Source organism: Vanessa cardui, chromosome 21 (assembly GCF_905220365.1).
Source record: "Vanessa cardui chromosome 21, ilVanCard2.1, whole genome shotgun sequence".
In the NCBI taxonomy this organism is placed as follows: domain Eukaryota; kingdom Metazoa; phylum Arthropoda; class Insecta; order Lepidoptera; family Nymphalidae; genus Vanessa; species Vanessa cardui.
This window is the reverse complement of record NC_061143.1, coordinates 186,886-206,883: the sequence shown is the minus strand read 5'-3', so window position 1 is coordinate 206,883 and position 19,998 is coordinate 186,886. Positions and strand designations below refer to the sequence as shown.

The window sequence follows — 19,998 nt, the reverse complement described above, 5'->3', positions numbered from 1 at the left end:
TTTTAAACAAGAGCGGCTAATGATCGTCTAACGAAGGCCGGACCGGTCGAGGACAGATTTCTATCCGTTAATTTATTTTTTATACAGATTGCGTGGATCACACGGCTCGGCTCGCTTCAGCTGCGCACTGCAGGGCGACACTCGGTTAAAGTTACTATTACTCGAAGTAAATTCAACCCGCCGTCACTCACTTTCGTTTTGAGGTCATAACAAACTCAACGACCCTCGGCAGACATTTCAAACACCTTTAGTATGCACTTTACATATTAAGGTTGACTTTTCTGAATCGCTGACCAAAATAATATGTAACTTAGATTTGGGCGTTTAGTGTTTTCTCCGAATTTGATCAGCTTCTCAAGCTGGAGAACAATCAGTTTTAAAAAATTTTTCATAAGACAACACAATAAAAAAAATGCAAGAACAGTAACATCACGAGATGACACAAATCGATATCGAAAACTAAACCTATAGATTCACCTACCTACATAATACAATACTGGTTTAGAAATGATAAAACTGCTCAATTTGATAATAATATATTTTAGAAACATTTATGTAACTAATTTATGTCTATAGTTGAGAGCTATAAATTAATGTCAAGAAAAACTCTGTTGGATCAAAATTAGTCCTACAAAATGTGTTCGTACAGAGACAGATAGATATTAAAGGACGCGGTACGTTGTATGTATAGTTTGTTTTCCTTTCTATTATTATTATTAATGTATATTTTCAAGGTTTAAAATTAAACAATTAGCGTTTAACGTAACGCGGCGCGGGCAACTAATGTACAGTTCGAGTAAGTTCGCATATTGTGCTGCTGTTATTGTGAGATAATTTATTCTCGTTTGGTGTCAAGGCGGTCTGACGATACGGAGCATTAGTTTATCTAACTTATTATATTCTAACGAACACTACGCGCCCCGCGTCTGCGTTTGTCACATGTCCTGTCGCGTACACGAACAACTTCTAGTCTTCTTGATGCCATTGATCTATTAGATGATTCAGAGCGCAGAATAAACATCTAAACTACCCAAAACCACATTTAATATATACATAAATTACAATTAATCATAGCGAACAAAATGTTATTGGTGTATTCAATCAATGTTATTTCCAGTAAATATGAAACATCAAAACACTAGGAGACGTTATGTGAGACCGCGTCATTATTCTTCCATACAGGTCCCGGTAGCGCTACCTAGGTCATAAATTAAGATGATTAATGATATTTGAACACTAGGTCGCTAGGATCAGGGTGACATCGGTGCCGCGGGTCGCTTCCTGGTACACCACATCCACATCAGTTACATTGTTATTTATATTGTGTTCTATTATAAAATAGGTACGCTATTATAATGAAGGCGAAATTGTAAAATAAGTTTTTAAATCCTGAATATAATTTATAAAATGGATGGATATATAATATACGATATCTATACAGAAAATAACATCTGCTATTACATTTTAATAAACATTAGTCAATATTTATTCAAAAGTTAATGCTTACAATGCAATTGTTAAATAATTTTAAAATTAAATATAGGTTGAAGACATGAATAATGGAAAAATCGGTAGCGGCGGTATCGTAGCCCGGACCGGAAAAGCAACAAAGAAATACCACTTTCACCGAAACAATGGCGGCGACAATGCCCCAATAACGCCTACAAATAGGACATTTCCACTGATTTCGGTTTCATCCTCGTTCGACAATTGGCTCGCACTTTTATTTTAAGTAATTATATGCTGTCCACGCATAAAACCTTTACAGCTTTATATACTGTTGAGAACAATAATGCAGTGACATTTACTTATAGAATGTTTCAGTGATATACAACATATTAAACAAAACTATTATAAGAAATAAAAATACATAAAACACATTACAATAATTCATATTTGAGTGAGGTTGCAGATAGTATTCTTGTGTTTATGACAGTTGTTATAACATAAGTTGTTTCTCGGTAATACTGTTATTTAGACGTTAAGAAACCTAAAATCGGGTTGCGTCCATAACAATAAACTGGATATTATTCTACAAACGAATTTTTGCGAACCGATTAAAAAACAATCGAGTAAGGTAAACACGACGACGACCTCGGTGGTCGAGTAGTGTGTACACCGGTGTTCATGTCTACGCTACTCCGAGTTCCCGGGTTCGATTCCCGGCCGAGTCGATGTAGAAAAAGTTCAATGTTGTCTTGGGTCTGGGTGTTTGTGGTGCCGTCGTTACTTCTGATTATCCATAACACAAGTGCTTTAGCTGCTTACATTGGAACAAGAGTAATATATATGTTTTTGTCGAATATTTATGTATTTATAAATAAATTAAAAGCTATTACTAAAACAATTGGAATATGAATGTGTCGTGGCGAGTGGGGAGTGACCCGTAATTTGAATACACGTGTCTTCACATTGTGTGTTCGCATCAATGGCGCGTTTGCATACGGCACCGACTGCCGACTGCCGACTACTAACTGCTGGCTATGTATCACGAAGATGACGAGGGAAACCGGGTTGATTGTTACACATGTTCAACGGACACGCCTCATTTGTTGTTTAACATATATAAATTGACTGTAATTGTTATGTACATTCTAAGCAATTCAGATCATTAGATGTAACACCATTATTTATCGATTTTACTTCTGTGTTACTAAGTCGCATCAGAGATTACACGTGGGAGTTGGGTGTAAGTTTGAAGTTATATCGTGTTCGTAGCCTGGACGATATATTGTGTAACACAAAGGAGTCCGTATGCCTGCCTGTATGCCTTAATTATGTCCTACATTGGGCAGTTACAATGTTTGTATTATTTTTTCGCAACTTTAACATGTGGTCGAGGTTTGTGTGGCATAACGCGCCGCGCTTTTCACGGCGAAGTCGCGATACACCGCTAGTTTGATATAATTGGTTCCAAACGAAAATAGCATCAGGACGAACTGCTTTTTATGCGAGCCGTTCTTCTCCGATCTCAAATGAACTCGTCAACTGTCGACGGCCCGCCGGCGCGTATCGATATTCCAATTAGTTTTTTTACTGCAGTCATAAATACAGGATAAATACGTCTATTTGAGGAGTCCCCAATTTATTCAAGGATCGAATGGTACGAGTTCTTCTGAATTTATTAACATAATAACAGTCTGAGAAATAAGTGCAGCATTAAAATTCCCTTTTTAGGATATTTTATTGCTTTTATTTTATTTAATGAAAATATTTAAAAGAGGCAAAATAGAAATTGTTTCAGTTATGTAGAGTTGTCACACACACAGTAGAGTTGTTACACAAAAAACGTCACAAAAACATTATTGAATATATCGTCAGTGATAAGATTGTAATTCTAAACGATCAAGTAGTTTTTTCTTTAAATAAAAATAATCTGTTTAAAATTGATTTAGTCTGAGACTTATTTCGTAGGGTTTACTTTGCAAATCTGTGGTAAGTGCGATGTGGCGAGCTGTAATCGCGTACAACAAAACCGTCGTGTAATGAAGCAGGCATTTGCAATACAATAACGCAGACCTAGATCTCGGTATAAATCATCGTTAAGTCACTTACAGCGCGGCTCCCGACCGCCGTGGAAATCGGGAAGCATTACGCGCATTACGGCCCGCGACGACAGGCCGCATGCTGCTGCCGACCGGGCCTTTGATTGAGAAGTTACATATATTTAACAGTCGTAAGGCGCGGCGCACAACTGCGGCCCTATTGGGTTTGACTACAGTGCGTATTTAAATAATAAGTTATGTTAAATATTATTCTTTCGATCCCATTAAACCCTTGATCCCTTTAAAACGACGACTGTCGTCGGCACTTGCGAAGAGCTGTATAAATTAACAAATTTGAAAAGACATTGAGTATACACTGAAACCTTTATTGTATTTGAATGGTAACGCGTCGACTGTCATCACACACAATAATAGTAAGAGTTTATTTTCGTAGATAAATATATTTGAATCCATTTGTTAGCGAGATACAGTTTAGATAATATTCGTGTTGCGTTACCGGCGCGGACAGCAGCCCTGCGACGAAATGTTCTCGCGTCTGAGATATATGCGCGCAGTGTAAACAGATTACTCTCATTGTTGTCGTAAATCTGTTGCCGTTGACGTATAGCCTTCTTAATTACAAATGCGTTATGTTTACAGTCTGAGCGCGTTTCTCACGGTTGTGCGATGTAACGCGATCTTCGCTATGTTTTATGTGGAACGACCTCGGCGACACCTCGGCGACACCTCGGCGACAGCTCGGCGACAGCTCGGCGACAGCTCGCCCATAGCCAATACCTCGCCCATAAACCGCGGACACATGAAGTGTGACTCATCAATAATCACAATACCGATGCCTATCTCGCTCTCCCGCGATCGCCGTCGACGCGGCGCGACAAACACCAATGAAATGCCTGTATACGATTTTACCAAATATTTACACGGTGCTATGAATGGAGGACGAGAGCAACTACTGCGTTTCTTGTCGATATTATTTAAACTGATAAGAATGTTCTTTTCTTTCAGTTGCCCGAAAAAGACACACATAGCAAAAGTACTAAAACGTAAAATTAACCGAATCATTAATTTTATTATAAAAGGTGACCATTTAAATATCATCAACTCATTACGGCGCTTGCGCACTCCCCCTATCGCGCCTGCCTGAAAGCTTATTTTACTAATACTTGCAGATAATGCAACCACGGTTGCTGCTGAGATCGGGAATAACACGCACCCTTATCTTTAAAATCGAAACTTTAGCACAACTTGCGCATCAAAAATAAAATAATTGAAATCGTAAGGTTAATAACGATTTATTATTTATTAATAAATAAAAATTAAGGAAAGCAATCCGATACATTTTTCACAACTTATAGACAATATAGTAAAACGGGATCGTCCCGCAAAAAAATTAACGTTCGACAACATAGCGCATACATCAAACAAATCTAAGAGGCAGATTAAAAATAAACGTTTGTTGATTGAAACCTCTTTTTGTTGTTCATCGATACACAGTATATTATTATCATCCGTTGATCTTCTTATAAATGCAACGACACGAGATTGTCAGGCAGGATAATCAGGTAAGTAGTTTAGGTTCTCAAGAATCTGCTACATCTTAGTACGCAATGCTAATCATCCATAAATCATTGTGGAAGAAGATTAACTCCCACACGCGCGGGTGGACCAAGTGAGGTGTAACGATACACTTATGTTTAAAGAAATTCAATTTTCAAGGTCGTATTCCGGAGATTACATGACTTCTTTAATGAAGGCCGTACCACGAGTCGCCGTGTCGTTACCGATTCCGAGGTGATGTTTGTGGGTGTCATGCAAAGATGACTTCTTGTGAAAGTATTTAGGATCTGTCTATTTATTATCAATAATAAAGTAAATATATTTAATTATAACTTTTACCATAAGACACGCTCAGTTAAATCTTTGTTTTGCAAGAAAACATAAATTAGGTACATATAAAGCTATCCGCTACCGCCGATCTGGGGCGTACGAAGAAGAAAAAATAAATGTCATTCGTTTCAGAAATTAAGAAACTATTAATTTGTAATTTCAAACCAATAGTAGGGGCAAATACTTTTTTGTGGAGCAATTTGGCGGTACATCATTTTCGGTTAGCGAGCTGCGCCCGCGCACCCGACCGACCAGTTTGCGCGTGTCGATGCACCTGTGTTAATAGGCCGCAAAGATTATTAATACAGACCTGACATACAGGCACCGCATCATTTAGATGAGACTAATCGCATGAATTCCTGAGCTCATTCGGATTTCATTCTCTATTACGAAAATTATTATTTTATCGGAGTTGAATTCACAAGTACGGCGAGCACAATAGATAAATTGTGTACTGGGTCACTATGGTCAATACTCACGTCTCTGGTCGGATTTATAAATTTGTACACGGTTATTAAGTTTTATGAAGAAACTTTAAAGGCAGTCTTAGGTTTTGTGAATTATATTTTTTCGAATGAAAATATATTATCTTAAATATATTTTCGTTGTAATTATTTGTAATGCAAATAAACTGTAAATTGTGTTCTGCCGTCGCACTGCGAAAGTGCTTTAAGCGATTGTATAAGTTGGCTAACCTGTTAATTGAAGTTGTGTCATTTATTCGCAAACATTTGAAGAAAAGAAATACGTACTCATTAAACTTTTAAAAATAAATAAATCGCCAGCGCGGGACCCGCGGGGCGTGCGGGGGGCGCGGGGGAGCTGGCGACGCCGCGCGACATATTTTATCAATTTTATTTGTTATTGGATAGATTCTCGCGGTTTTGGAACTTTGCCTAATATAGAAAAGCGACATTATCCGCATTTTATATTCAAACGGTTGTACAATTATTTAGTGTTATATCAGAGCCTCTTGTTATAAATAACTCTTATCCTGGTGTCAGTCGCTATTGGTTTAAACTAACAATCGATGAAAAATATTATTTACGCCATTTTTATTTATAGTTTTAGTCTTTAAATATCCTGAAGACCAGGACACCGCTCTGCTCAGAAAGTGAAGGTTGGGATCTTACTCCACTACCCTGTTCTGCGGCGACATATGTGGCAGAATTTCAAAGAAATTGCAATGAATTGAATTAATTATATATTGCATTGAGATGAATTATAATACGCATAAACACAAATGAAATACACGAAAATTCTGAAGTGCTTGTCAGTTTGAACCTGGAATCATCGTTTAAAATGCACGCGTTCCATCCACTCGGTCCATCCTGACTGATGGTAGATATGAGAGCACATAACAGATATACGAGCTCTAATCATTTTGCATCGATTAAGTAATTACTAATAGAATATACGATTATTTTATTAGTAATTACTAAAAAAAAATTTTATATTATTGAATTGTTTGATTCTCTAAGATGTTTCTGGTGCTCGGCTGATGGCGGTCGATGGAAGCGTTGGTGGGTTGTTGGATGCACATTACTTAGTACGTAATGTAGTTCATAGGGAAGTGTGACGTCATCATCGCCTCATGATTTGGCTCAATAATGAGATGACCCTTCCACTCGTACCAGTCACCCACGGTCACGTTCATTGGTAACGGCTTAAAAGTGTACTTAAGTATGTTGATATTATTAGATTGATGAAAAAAAGCAGTACTTGTGTACTAAATTTTTTGCAAGTTCTGTTTAATTGTAACTTTAAATTTAATTAAATAATACGACAGCAGTTATCGAGATATGTCCACTGTTAGAAATATGAAACATTTGCTATGAAGACAACGCGTCGCCATCCAAGATCGCCGTCTCACATGCATTGTGCCCGTAGTTACACTAGCTCACTCGCCATTCAAATCTAAAACCAGCTGTACCAAGTGTTACATCTCGAAAGACTTGAGCAGAATACAACAATTCCGTATGCACACGCAAACGCGCACAGAGAGCGGAAGGTGTCGTATGAGCCACATGTCGGTGCGTTAACGCAATCGGCCGAACGGATGAAGGTGGAACAAATTGATAGCGTTGAGCACTAACTGCCATGGACGCGTGACAATTCATTCGTATCGAAAACACTTTAAATTTAAATCTTTAAACAAATTCTTGAATAAAAAATATATATTAATTGATAGAACAATATATTACATATTGAAGCAAGTATAAGAAACTATAAAGTTTCCAGTTTAGAATACACGACCGAGGCGTTTAAAAATAGAGGTGTCTTTATTTAAAGCCATTTTAAAACTATTTTGAATTGTTGTCAAACGTTTCACGGACACAATTAGAATGTCAGACGATATATCATCTCATCTCATCTCAATCATACACACACACGCACACGCAGCCGCGTTAGGCCAGCTACACAACGATTTCGGATTTACGCAATTGTCGTCTTCGTGAATATCGATTAAAATGTCACTTACCGAGGGGGACTTCTACCTAAGTAATAATTCATCAATTCGCCTTTGAGCACTGTGGTGGAATCGGTTAGCGAACGAGCATATGGGCCATATGATGGTGACTAGTCACCACCGCCCATAGACAATGGCGCTGTCAGAAACATTAACCATTCTTTACATCGCCAATGCACCACCAACCTTTGGAACTAAGATGTTATGTCCCTTGTGCCTGTATGGCTCAATCACCATGTTGTTTGGCGGTAGAATGTCTGATGAGTTGCCCTACCACCTAGAGCCTTAGCCCTGCAGTGGTTTATTTACTTTATTTAGTCAACGTATTTATTATTAACCAGAGTAACTAGATTTAATCTATGTTTGAAACAAAATTAGATGAAACTAATTTTATGTACATATGTTACATCAATGTGGCCGAAACGTCGGAACTAGACATTCGTACCTGGCCTTGCCGCTCATCGCCCGGTGTGACACCCGCCTGAAGAGCAACAAATCATCTTCAGAGATCAGATAACGCGCGCAACGATGGCCATTGCGAGTAATTACCAACATTCAACGCTGATATTCGATAAGCTAAAGAAAACAATGAGTCGCGCGCGCCGCCCGCGAGGTCGCGCTCGGGGCTCGTGTTCATTGAACTGATTTTTCTGATGTTATCACTTGTCAAATTAAAGATCGTTGCGAGCTTCGAGTTGATTCACTTTTATATCAATCGTCCAATTTAATTACTTATTGAACATTCAATAGGATCGCTCGCTTGGACTCCAATGTCAATACAGTGTGTAACTCGATACACATTACTGTGGCATGTTATGTATTTAGTCTTTTGTGATAAGTGCAAGTCATTAGCGCTTAAGGTATAGATCTCATTTATCTTCAATTCTTATACGTCATAATTTGCGACTTCGCGCAATCCGCTATGTTCGTAAGTGCATAGGCGGTAAAGAGTAGTAAAAACTAAGATTGTTTGGAAATCCTTGTTTACGACGTGATATACTTTTACTAGCAAAATATTTCAATAGTTATTTATGTTAAACAAAAACAATTTTTGGATACTAAAATGCACTCATATTTCTATTCGTTTGTAAGTCAAATTGTTCCCTGATTAAGTGAGACTGCGCTCAGCCTAAATAGTAGCCGCTACCTAGGCTTGAACGCAACGCTCGCTCCGTTAGAGTGTAAAATTTGTACTTATTTAAATATTATTTACGAAATTGTAACTTTATGGCGGGTGTTTGTCCCCTTGATCTTCGACTACAACCGATCGATCCTTTAGTATCCGATAGATCCTGAGTGTAATTTTCGAGAGCGAGCAAGCGAGGCGGCTCGTCAGCCGGCTACCGCGTATAATTATTCTCCGCTATAAAGATGTCACCCGCCCGCAGATCGGCAACATCGTGAGATACAATTAGTCGAACGGAATTCCGAATCACTCGAGACTTGAAAGCCCGCCATAATTCCGAATGTCAGTCGGAAAAAGTATTTGAACATGTTAATCTGACGTTTGTTTATTTTCGTTTGTCGCGGACGTGACGGCTAATTTCGACGCCATTGTTCCCGTGTTTTATAAACACTTTTTTTCTTAACACACATACGTACACATATTCCATATATCCTATAATTTAGTACAAGTAACTTCTCCGACTCTTTCCGCTAATCTTTGAAGCTTACACGTAATATACAGATACTACTATTGATGCTACTACTGATGTCATAAGTGTGTTTGTCGTTTTGTCGATTGTCTTTCTCGTTGGCTGCCACAGAGCCTCGTTATCTTGATTAGTAGTTAAACATTATCTTCCGGCTACATTTTATCTCTCCTAAAAATATGGTGCGAAGTCACGGGCAAAAACTTGTATATTGTTTCGTGATTTCTACAAGACTATCAATTGCAGCTTTAAAGTATACGATATATTTTAATTTTACCTATCCACAACGCTGGCCAGACTCAATATCAAATTAGATCACGACCGGTTCTGTGTTATTATGTTGTGACAATATATACGAGTACGTCCATCGTGTCGGCATGGCTTTATACTTCGCTGGGATTCTCAGCTGAGTGCATTCTAAAATTTGTCTTCAATTCGATTGTGAGAACTAGAACGAAAATATATAATTATTGAATTAAATCTCAATCTGAATCGTTGAGCCTGTTGGTGACGCAGGGCTCGACCTCACGACGAGTGCGACACGCGGGCGCGTCTGCGTGCCGCTACTCTTTGACGATGTAAATACCGATACAACGCGACGGCGTGTATTTGGAATCGCGACGTCATTTACGCATTTTTAATCATGAAAGCGTTCCCAAATATCGATATAATTAAAATATATATATTCTCGACTCCACGCGGTTAAACGATTCCGACGACACACGTGGTCCAATGAACTTTCCGTAGCGATGTGTTTGTCTTGGCGACGACGGTTCTATTTTAAAATTACTTCAATATATGATAACAGTTCTATTTGCTTTTATAATTTCAGTTCATGTTTATTTTGATACAAATATATAGTATATAGAACTTATATGGTGTATCATATAAATTGACTATTGAGATGACGTATTATATAAAGAAAACGGCGTTATTTTAGATGAGATTTCTTCGACTAGTTCTTTGATCGCCTCTTACGCGATATATCAACGCGGCAATATCAACAAATAACAGGAAATATTTTATGCTTTACTTGTATGCTTTGATTAAGACACCTGAAACAAATCGCGTATGGTATATAACACAAAACATTAAGGAAAATGATTTAACGGTTTACTTAACTTTTCGGCATTTATTCGCGAAAAATCACGTCAGAATTGACGTCTGGCCTGAAATCGTGATGCGAACCTCTAACGTGCGAAACCTTTAGACTTAACGTTTCGTAAAATTTTATACAGATTATAGTCAATGTCGACCATCACTTTAGATTGTTTATTGTTTTGTTCGCGATCTGCGGCGTTCGAGTGTGTTTGACTGTCTTGGTGTATTACCGCGCTCTATTGAGCATTTAAAAAATAAAAAATGTGATCATTTATTTATATTTGACTATTACAATTAATATATGAAAAGATATACTGGCCTGTTTTTTATTTCCGCCTAAAACTATAAGTATTTATTTATTGGTTCCAATCCGTCCGTCTCGTGCTCCAGAGATAAACGGGAGTGACAGGCGACGGCCGGTGACATTTGTGTTGCCCTCATTATATCTCTTGAAATATTACATAATTTGGCGGCAATTTAGTTTAATTAGTTATTGTAATGAGACGCGCGTCGTGCATGAATCTGGATTTGTTGTTGATAACAGCGATGGTGTCATACGAGACTAGTACACTTAGTCAGTTGTTTCTGATTGTTTCGACAGGAGCTGCTGAGTGGAAACAGAACTCAGACTCTTGATAATCTTCTATTATCTTTTTTAATTTATTGGTAATTCATTTTGAACCACGATGGCGACCGATCGAAGCGAATCTGAGCGAGCAAATCGAATTCATCAATTTCGCTGGTCTAATGGGCGCAGATCGGCTCGGAAACTAAGTTTACGGTTAACTTACAAAGTTTAATTTCTGTAATCCAAATTGTACAGATTACCGCGAACCTAAATCGAGTTATTGCCGCCTGACCTGCGCGACCTTAGCAACGAACGGATCGCTATCACCTTACTGTTAGGAACTACTAGCAAACGTAATGACGACCTCAACAGCACCGTCGGGAGACTTCACGGATAACACCGAGATACAAACATCTATTTTTCCAATATGATTAATATCCGAACCGAGCTGGGATGACGCCCGTAGCTATCAGCATTAATGGCGCATCTCACGCCTCGAGATTGTCGTCAGATCTAATCGGTCGCTGACAATTACTTATTGACAAGTGGGGTAATGAATACATCGCAACGAGTTTTTAAACGCAATCAAAACGATCGCGAGCGCCGATCGCCGCCGAGGGGTTCAATCATCGCCATAAACTAAACGCGAGCCGATCATAACGTTGCAGGAAGCACGTTACAGGTGTAAATTGCTATATTAAGCTGAGCCGCGATCAATCTCTCCGTCGTCGATGCGCCCGCGCAGATGAATGTGCGCGCGCACCGCAGAGAAATTTATTGTTTTCCTCAACCGAGAGACAGTCTGATTAGATGTTTTGTGGTCCTCGCAATTACGTCAGTGTCAAGATCAAAGGCATTCAGTCGGCCCCAGCCTCTCCCCGGCGACGTATTGACGGCCGCTGAGCACCACCAAAGGGAACGAGGCTATTATCTTAGATTGATAGACTTCAGCAGAAGCACTTTGCTAACATTTGTGTTTTAATAATAAATAATGTAACACGGGGAACGCAATTACGTATCAGAATACAGTTGTGCAGTCATCGATATGTAGAGCCAAGTCGATTTCAGCACTTAGCTCATATCGTGGAGTCAAACCAATGTTCCTATTGCGATGGGAAAAGAGAACATAACTTCTGTTACGTAGAACATGCTTAGTTTCTCTTGCTCATGCTCTTTTTTGAAGTCGGTTACTTGGAAACGAAATGCTTGGAATTGTAACAGGCAAATAATATCTAATATGCATCCCGGATGTTGCTGGCCCAAGACATCGGGTTGAATTATGCAGATGTGGCCCGCCCCGGGACACTCCCTCCGACGCTAATACGAGTGTTAATTGGCGCGAAATAGGAAACACAAAACCACACTTCAATTATCTACTTGATTCGTTTTTGTCCGTGTTTGAACGCGAGCGTTATTTCACTCAAGATTTTTTGTAGGCCGAGTGAAATCGCCATTAGGAAACAAAAAAAACTACGAAACAGTTAATTAAGTGAACTAATAACACGCCGCCACACAACGTCGATCTCGACGCCCAGAGGCTGTGCTTGTGCAATCACAGCTAGTGATCGACGCACATCTTGTCACGTGACCACAAGTATTTATAAGCAGGCTTAATTGGCGTAAGACTATATACCTATTTCAATTCACGGATTTAGCTTTAACAAACTATTAACAAAATACCGTAACATTTAAGCTACAGAAAAGTTAAAGACATTTTTTTAAGAAATAATTTTGAATTGAAACTTAATGTGTGGAACGAAACACAATAAGGTCGCGTTAAAGCACGAATAAAAATCTTCTTATCGTAACGGTTGTTTCCTTCGATTCTGAGTCTCGGTGTTTGAAAGCAAAAATACTAGACAAACGTCTAGATCAGTCGATAAAACGAATATTTTAGTCCCGATGAGTCTATTACATCGGCGTAACGGAACAAATGTTCGGAACATTGTCTTTATAAAAAAATATTACACGTGAGGTGGAGAAAAAATTGGCAGCAGACAATTAGGAAGCCTCGAGCGACTCGCGCTCTTGTTACCGCCACGTAAGGCCGAGAGCCGCGCGAACATTTGCGTCGCGGGAGAATGACCTGTGTATGAAACATAATTTAGTATCCGCGAGTGTTCCAAACTATGCGGAATATACACAAAAATCTATATTCTATTCCTTTGTATGTCTTCTATATGAGAAACTGTAACGCGACCATTACATATGACATTTCCGAAATTAGGTCTTTTTATTTAAGTAACAGTCGCCACTGGGAGAACAGCTCCCACTTCCCACTCCCGGTATAAATAGTGAAGAGTTACCCGAAATGCTAAAATAAAATCAACTCCTTTCAACTAGGAACTCCATAATACCTATACTAACATGAAATATTGTCGCGTTTTCGAGTGTCAGTAAAAGCTCATTGGAAATTGTTTCAAGTTACCGAGGATCAAAGTGCTTTATTCACTCAAAACTATTGTGTTGTTGTGTGTTTAATTGCTGTGCTCTAACGACTGGAAAAGCACATTGTGTTGCTGCAACAAACGACCAGACTCCGTCAACTGTATTAGTATCGACTTCTCTAAATAGTTTTTATGTTCCTGAAATAAAACTATTCTTAATAGCGTTTTATAGTTTTGTAAATTGAAAACCCAACGTAATGAAGACGTTTACGTTGTCTGAATGAGTTATTGGTTTCGAATCGGGCGACGGCGCCGCGTACTCGGCGGTCGTGTCCATGTCTCTTCCATATCCTAAAGTTCGCAGATTTTAAAGGCAGAGGTGATTTACTGTTACGCTATTCTATCTGCAATTTCCCCCGTCCTCTCGGAGCAGAAGTCAACAGCATCGAAATAAATCGGCTTATTTCTATTTCACGAAGTTTTTGCAAAACACTTTGACACAATAATAAACCAAGCAACGGGCGTTTAAAACTAAAATCCTAGGTAAATATTTCTTACGGTTCAAATGCATATGAAGATGATATCTCGAGACAATAGGATTCAGGCAAAGAGGCCAAAAATATTGAAAACAGAAAATACTAGACCACGGCATTGTTCTTCCCACTCCAGATCGGAGATTACACATACGAATAGAAATCGTGCGGTCCATCTGTGACGATGACGGATTTATGGACTGAAGAGTCCATAAATATAAGGCGTGAAAATATTTTTCAAGATATAGGAATTCTGATATGCGATAACCTTCGCTGGAGCCCTCGAGCCTCGGCGGAGTCCGCCTCGCGCTCAGGTCGAAGGAACACCTTATACACAATCACTTCAATTTATTGTTAATTGTTTTTAAAGTAATGATAAACACGTTAACCTGACGCTAATTATTACACGTGACGTTGTTTGTACGACTGCTAATATGAAAGTTTAGATATTTTAAACCACATCCCACGAGACACCTTGTAAATAAATGAAGCGGTTAAAATAGTCGAGCGCAAGTACGGACAGCTTACTATGCCGATTATTCTCGCTGAAGTCTTCATTCCAAACATGTAGAAGCAAAAGTGATCAGAGCTCAGCCAAGCCGACTTAAGCAAAGCGATACTTTTTAAAGCCCATTCCAGTTCGTTTCATCGTATCCAATGCTGTTAACATATGTTTAATACTACTTACTAATGCTAACAAAGCCTTTTACGGTTCATATTTGAAAATAATTCATGTCTATATCATTTTATAATATTTGCGATAATTTTCAAAATTTATCAATTATAAGAATTTTAAATCTGAAGAACTTCTCTATTTCAAGTCGGTTAAACCCGATCCGTTGCGTGATAATAAAACAAGTTGCAGTGAAATAAGATAAAAGGCGATCTGTTTTTAAAAAGATCTGCGTGATTTATCGCCGTTTGATTTAGAATACCTAAAGATAATCGCTCGAAATAATTTATTGCGTAGGTCATTAAGATACAAGCGGTACGAAATTTTCACATTCATTATTTGTAAATTGAAATTCATCGCATACTGAGATTGAAACATACTCGGCCGTTTGTTTGCTCTTTGAAGTTCGTTAACAAACGGTTTGGGCCGACGACGGAGTTTATGCGAGATTAATTGACTCGGTGACGTCACACACGAACACCACGGCGGCGGCGTATCATATTCGCCCGTTGACATCTACGTCATTCAAATTAATTTTTTCACAGCTAAGGAAAATGTACTACACGATGAAATGCAACTCATTACTTTACCAGCTTTGACGGCCGTAGGCTATCGGAGATCGCATCAATATTTTTCGTTTTAAGGGCTGAGTTTCGTTTGAAAGATCATGTGTAATCACACAAAGGACATTCCGGCTTAGTACAGGTTGGCGGTGCATACGGTATGTAGGGAATCGTTAATATATCTAATAGCGTCGATGATAGCAGACAATTTAGATTGTTATAAACAAAAAAAGTTTTAACAAAATACCACCTGTATAAAGTGACGTCACCGAGCGTTCCGGCGGACCACCGCCTGCAGTTTCATTAACAATATAATAATTACTGAGTACATATCAGTTTACTCTTAATTTTGCGAACGAAAATATTAAATACACCTTAAGTTTATTCGGAAACGACGGAAACGTTTTCGTAAAGAGTAATTTAGTTGACGTAAACCATAGCGGTACTTACGTTCTTGTAATTAGCGCCGGTGTGTCTTATTGTTATAGCCGTAGAGCTCAAAGTGTGTCGACGGCAGGACCTTATGCCGTACGAACTAAATTACTTCCGAGAAAGTGGAGTACTTTTTTGAACTTCATTCAAGATATGATTACGGCGGAGCACATTCAGCCGGGCGGCGGCAAATTCTTACTTGTTATTAGTCAAAGTTTTGAGAACTTACAACATTCACCATATCGGCAGCGATGGGTGAACAAGAGAACGTGTGGGAAAATACATTATACATTTCCGAAAACTGGTATTATAGGATTAAACATTGCAGGTAAAATATCATACTGAACGAATCCCACTCCGTATATCGATACTCTTCGTGGCAATAAACGAATAAACGAATTTCATACTTAATTATGACTCCACAGTAAAATACATCGCGAGCTAAAGATTTCGTTTATAATTTAACGGGCGCAATCAAATCGCGTTTTTATACGTGTTCAATCGACGTCGCGCATAAACACATATCTTTACGGAGTCTCCTGGGCGGTCGGTTTTTGCATCTCACTTTATTTGTGGCTGCAAATACGTAACTTAATAACGATTGACGTCGACGGTCGCTATCGCAGCGATTACACGATCGGCGCGTGAGTTCTTCGCTAGCACGCTGTCCGTCACAGCTGAAACAACAGCCGCGAAATCTTTGAAATTGTTTGAAGCTGAGTGCTCACTTACTTTATGCATTTCATTAAAACATATTAGACATTCATACATAACTTACAATACATTATGGATTTAAAGATCGTGAATAAATACCTTGACAGTCGGAAATCGATATAAATTATTATTTTTCTTTCGATATGTGCACTTTAGCTGTCCGCGCGCCTGATATATTGACTTTATACAACATAAAATGAAGTATTATTGATTTAATACTGAAATGCCAACACTTGATTGCCTTTTAACAATAAATTAGCAAGTCGTCTTTGAATGTTCGATTCATTCCATTTAATACATATTATCATTAGTAAGGCAGCCGTTGAAAATGCGTTAAAATAATTTGAAGTGGGTATCTTAATTAAATGAAAACATAACGTTTCACAACAGACTTGGATTAAACATATTTTCAAATGGTTAAAGTAATCTATAATATTTTTTCGTTTAATCGTAGAAACAAGCGAGAAACTTTACGATGCATTTAACGACGTCTGTAGCCATTGTATTGCATTGTATTACAGGTTACACTGCGCCAGGAGTCGTTGCCGGTACTCGAACGGCCATGGAAGTGTTCTAAACACCAATTAAATATTAGAAACTAAAGGAAATCACACGTAATACGAAACCTGCGCACTTATTACACTTTTATGATCTCAATCGGACAGACGGACCACCGACCACCGGCCGTCGCGCCGGCGGCGATCGCCGTGATAATTGAGTCGTTATTACGATTTGACAGTCAAGCGAGCTAACGTGTAATTACCCAGATTAGAATTCAAGATCTCCGCTATTGTTATTATATCCGCTGTTTAGGCGTCAAACGCAATCGCGCGGCTCGATCTGAGCTCTATATTTTTTAGTCCGCGTTGTTTCTCTATGATTTATGTTATTTGCCGCTCGTCCGTGCGATCCTAGAGAGGCTTCTCATACGCAAACGGCGGTACTTCTACACATTAATCTAAACATTCGTTGTATACAAATCTACATTTGTATAATTATTTATTTATACAATATTTCTAATACTTTCTGTTTCTTCGCTTCACTACTACTTCTTTACTTTACTTTAGCACGCAACTATTCGATGGTTTTGTCGTAGAGTCGTAAGGACGACACGTCGACACGTCGTCACGTCGTCGCGTCGTATCGGAGGCCGCGGCGGTTACGTAACGCACGTCTGGTTGCCGTCTGGTGGCCACAAATGTAAACCATAAAATAGATAAAAACATAATATTCCCATTAGCAAAAAGTTTGTCTAAACTCTGCATATGTTACGTTTAGAATTAATTGATAATATATTATAATTAAACATTTATAGCAACCGTTCTCTCGTTCGCTCGTCCAAGTCGTCGGCGAGCTAAAATACATATTTTATGTTTCTCTAAAATAATCTTTTTTAATGCAAAATGAATGTCATGTGTGTTTTATTGTTTTATATCATTTCAAAGCAACCATAAAAATTAGCACGTTATGCAAATGTAATTCGCGTTCTAAGGCTTCACCTCACTAATTGCTCAATCCGCTAATGGCTCCGCGTAGGCTTAAGTGGTTTTTTCTTAATAATTACGGCTTCGTATTACCATTCAGTAAAAAAATGTTCGTCGTTGTCTTCATCTCGTCTACAAAACACATTTATATCCCGGTATAACCCGCATTGCAGTACCGTGCTGGAATATGCCCCAAAAATTCTCCTAAGAAGGGCTCTGCCCTGGCCTCAGCCAGAGTGACCCGCAGGCTGTTACTGTGTTATACAGTTGTGGGCTGCGATCTTTCAGATCGACTGTTTTTATAAAAAACGAATAATGTCGTAGGACACTCTGCTAGAACGAAGCTATTATGCATTCATTGACAGATACAAACTAATAAATAATGAAACTTTGAGGAATACATAAATGACAACGATAAGTTGATTTTTAATTTTATTTAAGTGATGATATCTGTCAGTTCACCCTACATCAGCCGTTAAAGCACTTTTTTTAAAAAGCACTTCTTTCACTTCTTTTTGCATTTGTAAAATTAAATAACACTAAAAATATACCTATACGTGTCAAATGCAGCTATTTGACCAACCTAAGACCAAGACGTATTAACTTCGAACGAAGGTATCTTTCAGTCTTGAATATTTTTCATGTTATTTCTATGAATGTGACACGTCTGCTGTCCCGCCGCCCGTCCACCGCAGGGTTCCGGAAACTCGATATCGCATCGCATAATAACGCGCTTCGGGTTCGCTTGCAGGGCCGCACCGCGAAATAGAAATGAAATACCAGGAAAAACGCACGTAATGCTTATTGCAGCGATTGCATTTCTCTCGTCTCCTTCAATGATTTATTTTTACAAATTAACTACATATATGTATACGTGTTGACGATTGGTTATCAACATGTCAGCTCTTAACATGTTCCACTCTATTGAGCTGCTTATAATTAGGTTTCTTACAATGGTACAAAGTGTTGAGGTACTCACTGTAAACGCTGTTGACGTCTGTGGTGCCGTTGACGGTGCCATCGGGCATCAGCTGGAGATAGCGGTTCTTGAGGAACATCTGTATTGTGCGGGACGTGCCCGTAATGTGGGACAGGTTGGCGGAGCGCTGCGCGCGCGGCTCCGGCGCGGGGGCCGCGGCGCACGACGCCAGCGCGAGCGCAGCGATCAGCAGCCGCAGAGGGCGCGTGCGCTGAGACATGGCGCGCCGCGCCCATGGCAGCCGCGCGGGCGCCGTCACGCCTTAACACGAGCGCATACCACACACTCACAAACACACGCGCACTCTTAGACACGTCCGCGATATTATCGTATCGAGTAGTGGCGCCCGAGCTGGGACTGATTCAACGCACAGTTCGCTTGAACGATCTATCAATACGCATAATGAACTCCCCGGCAGCTTGGATGAGTTGGCTTCCGTCTTCAAGTGGAAAGGTTTCGTGTGAGTCGTCGCGTGAGATGCCGCGCGCGCGTCTGATAACGCATCGTGTATTGCACCACTTGGAATCTGTAACGCGACTCGTGTTACTGAAAGCCGCAAACGAGCCGAGGTTTTGCGGGCGCCGTCTCACAATCTGTAACAAATAATGGCCTCGTATTAATAATAGCATCAGTCTATAAATGGATTGCAATGTAAATAATACGCCTCTTACAAAGTAATCAATATTCATTGATCGTTAACGTGTTTCCTCTTTTCGTGGCAATTCGACGCTTTCTTACGCATTAAAACTGTCTGCTGGTAAATTATAAGTTATAATTTGTCAGATATTACGTTGAGGTCATTTAGCTCGTGTGTGATCATTGACCGAAGTCGGCTGTCACTGCTGTCACATGATGATGACACCTCGAAATTATGTCTCACGGGTAAAACAACTTTAACAATAAATACACAGCTACAAAAATCTTTAGGAAACCGCAAAATTTTCGCTTTACAAACCCAGTGTGAAAATTAGAAACATCTTAATTGTACTCCAAAGTTTATAATCGGCCGCGGATTTAGTTCAGTCCAGGAAGTTCTCTATAAACTGTGG

At 39.2% G+C, this 19,998-nt stretch overlaps 1 protein-coding gene across 2 annotated transcripts in view; it reads right to left on the bottom strand.

The window, feature by feature from the left end:
• LOC124538803 (fibroblast growth factor 3) overlaps positions 1 to 19,998 on the bottom strand; it is a 160,065-nt gene that overhangs the window by 101,331 nt on the left and 38,736 nt on the right. For both annotated transcript variants that reach the window (XM_047116007.1, XM_047116008.1), the window contains exon 3: positions 18,950 to 19,542. In XM_047116007.1, the coding sequence (XP_046971963.1) occupies positions 18,950 to 19,169 (220 nt within the window). In that variant the 5' untranslated portion in view covers positions 19,170 to 19,542. The remainder of the gene's footprint in view (positions 1 to 18,949; positions 19,543 to 19,998) is intronic.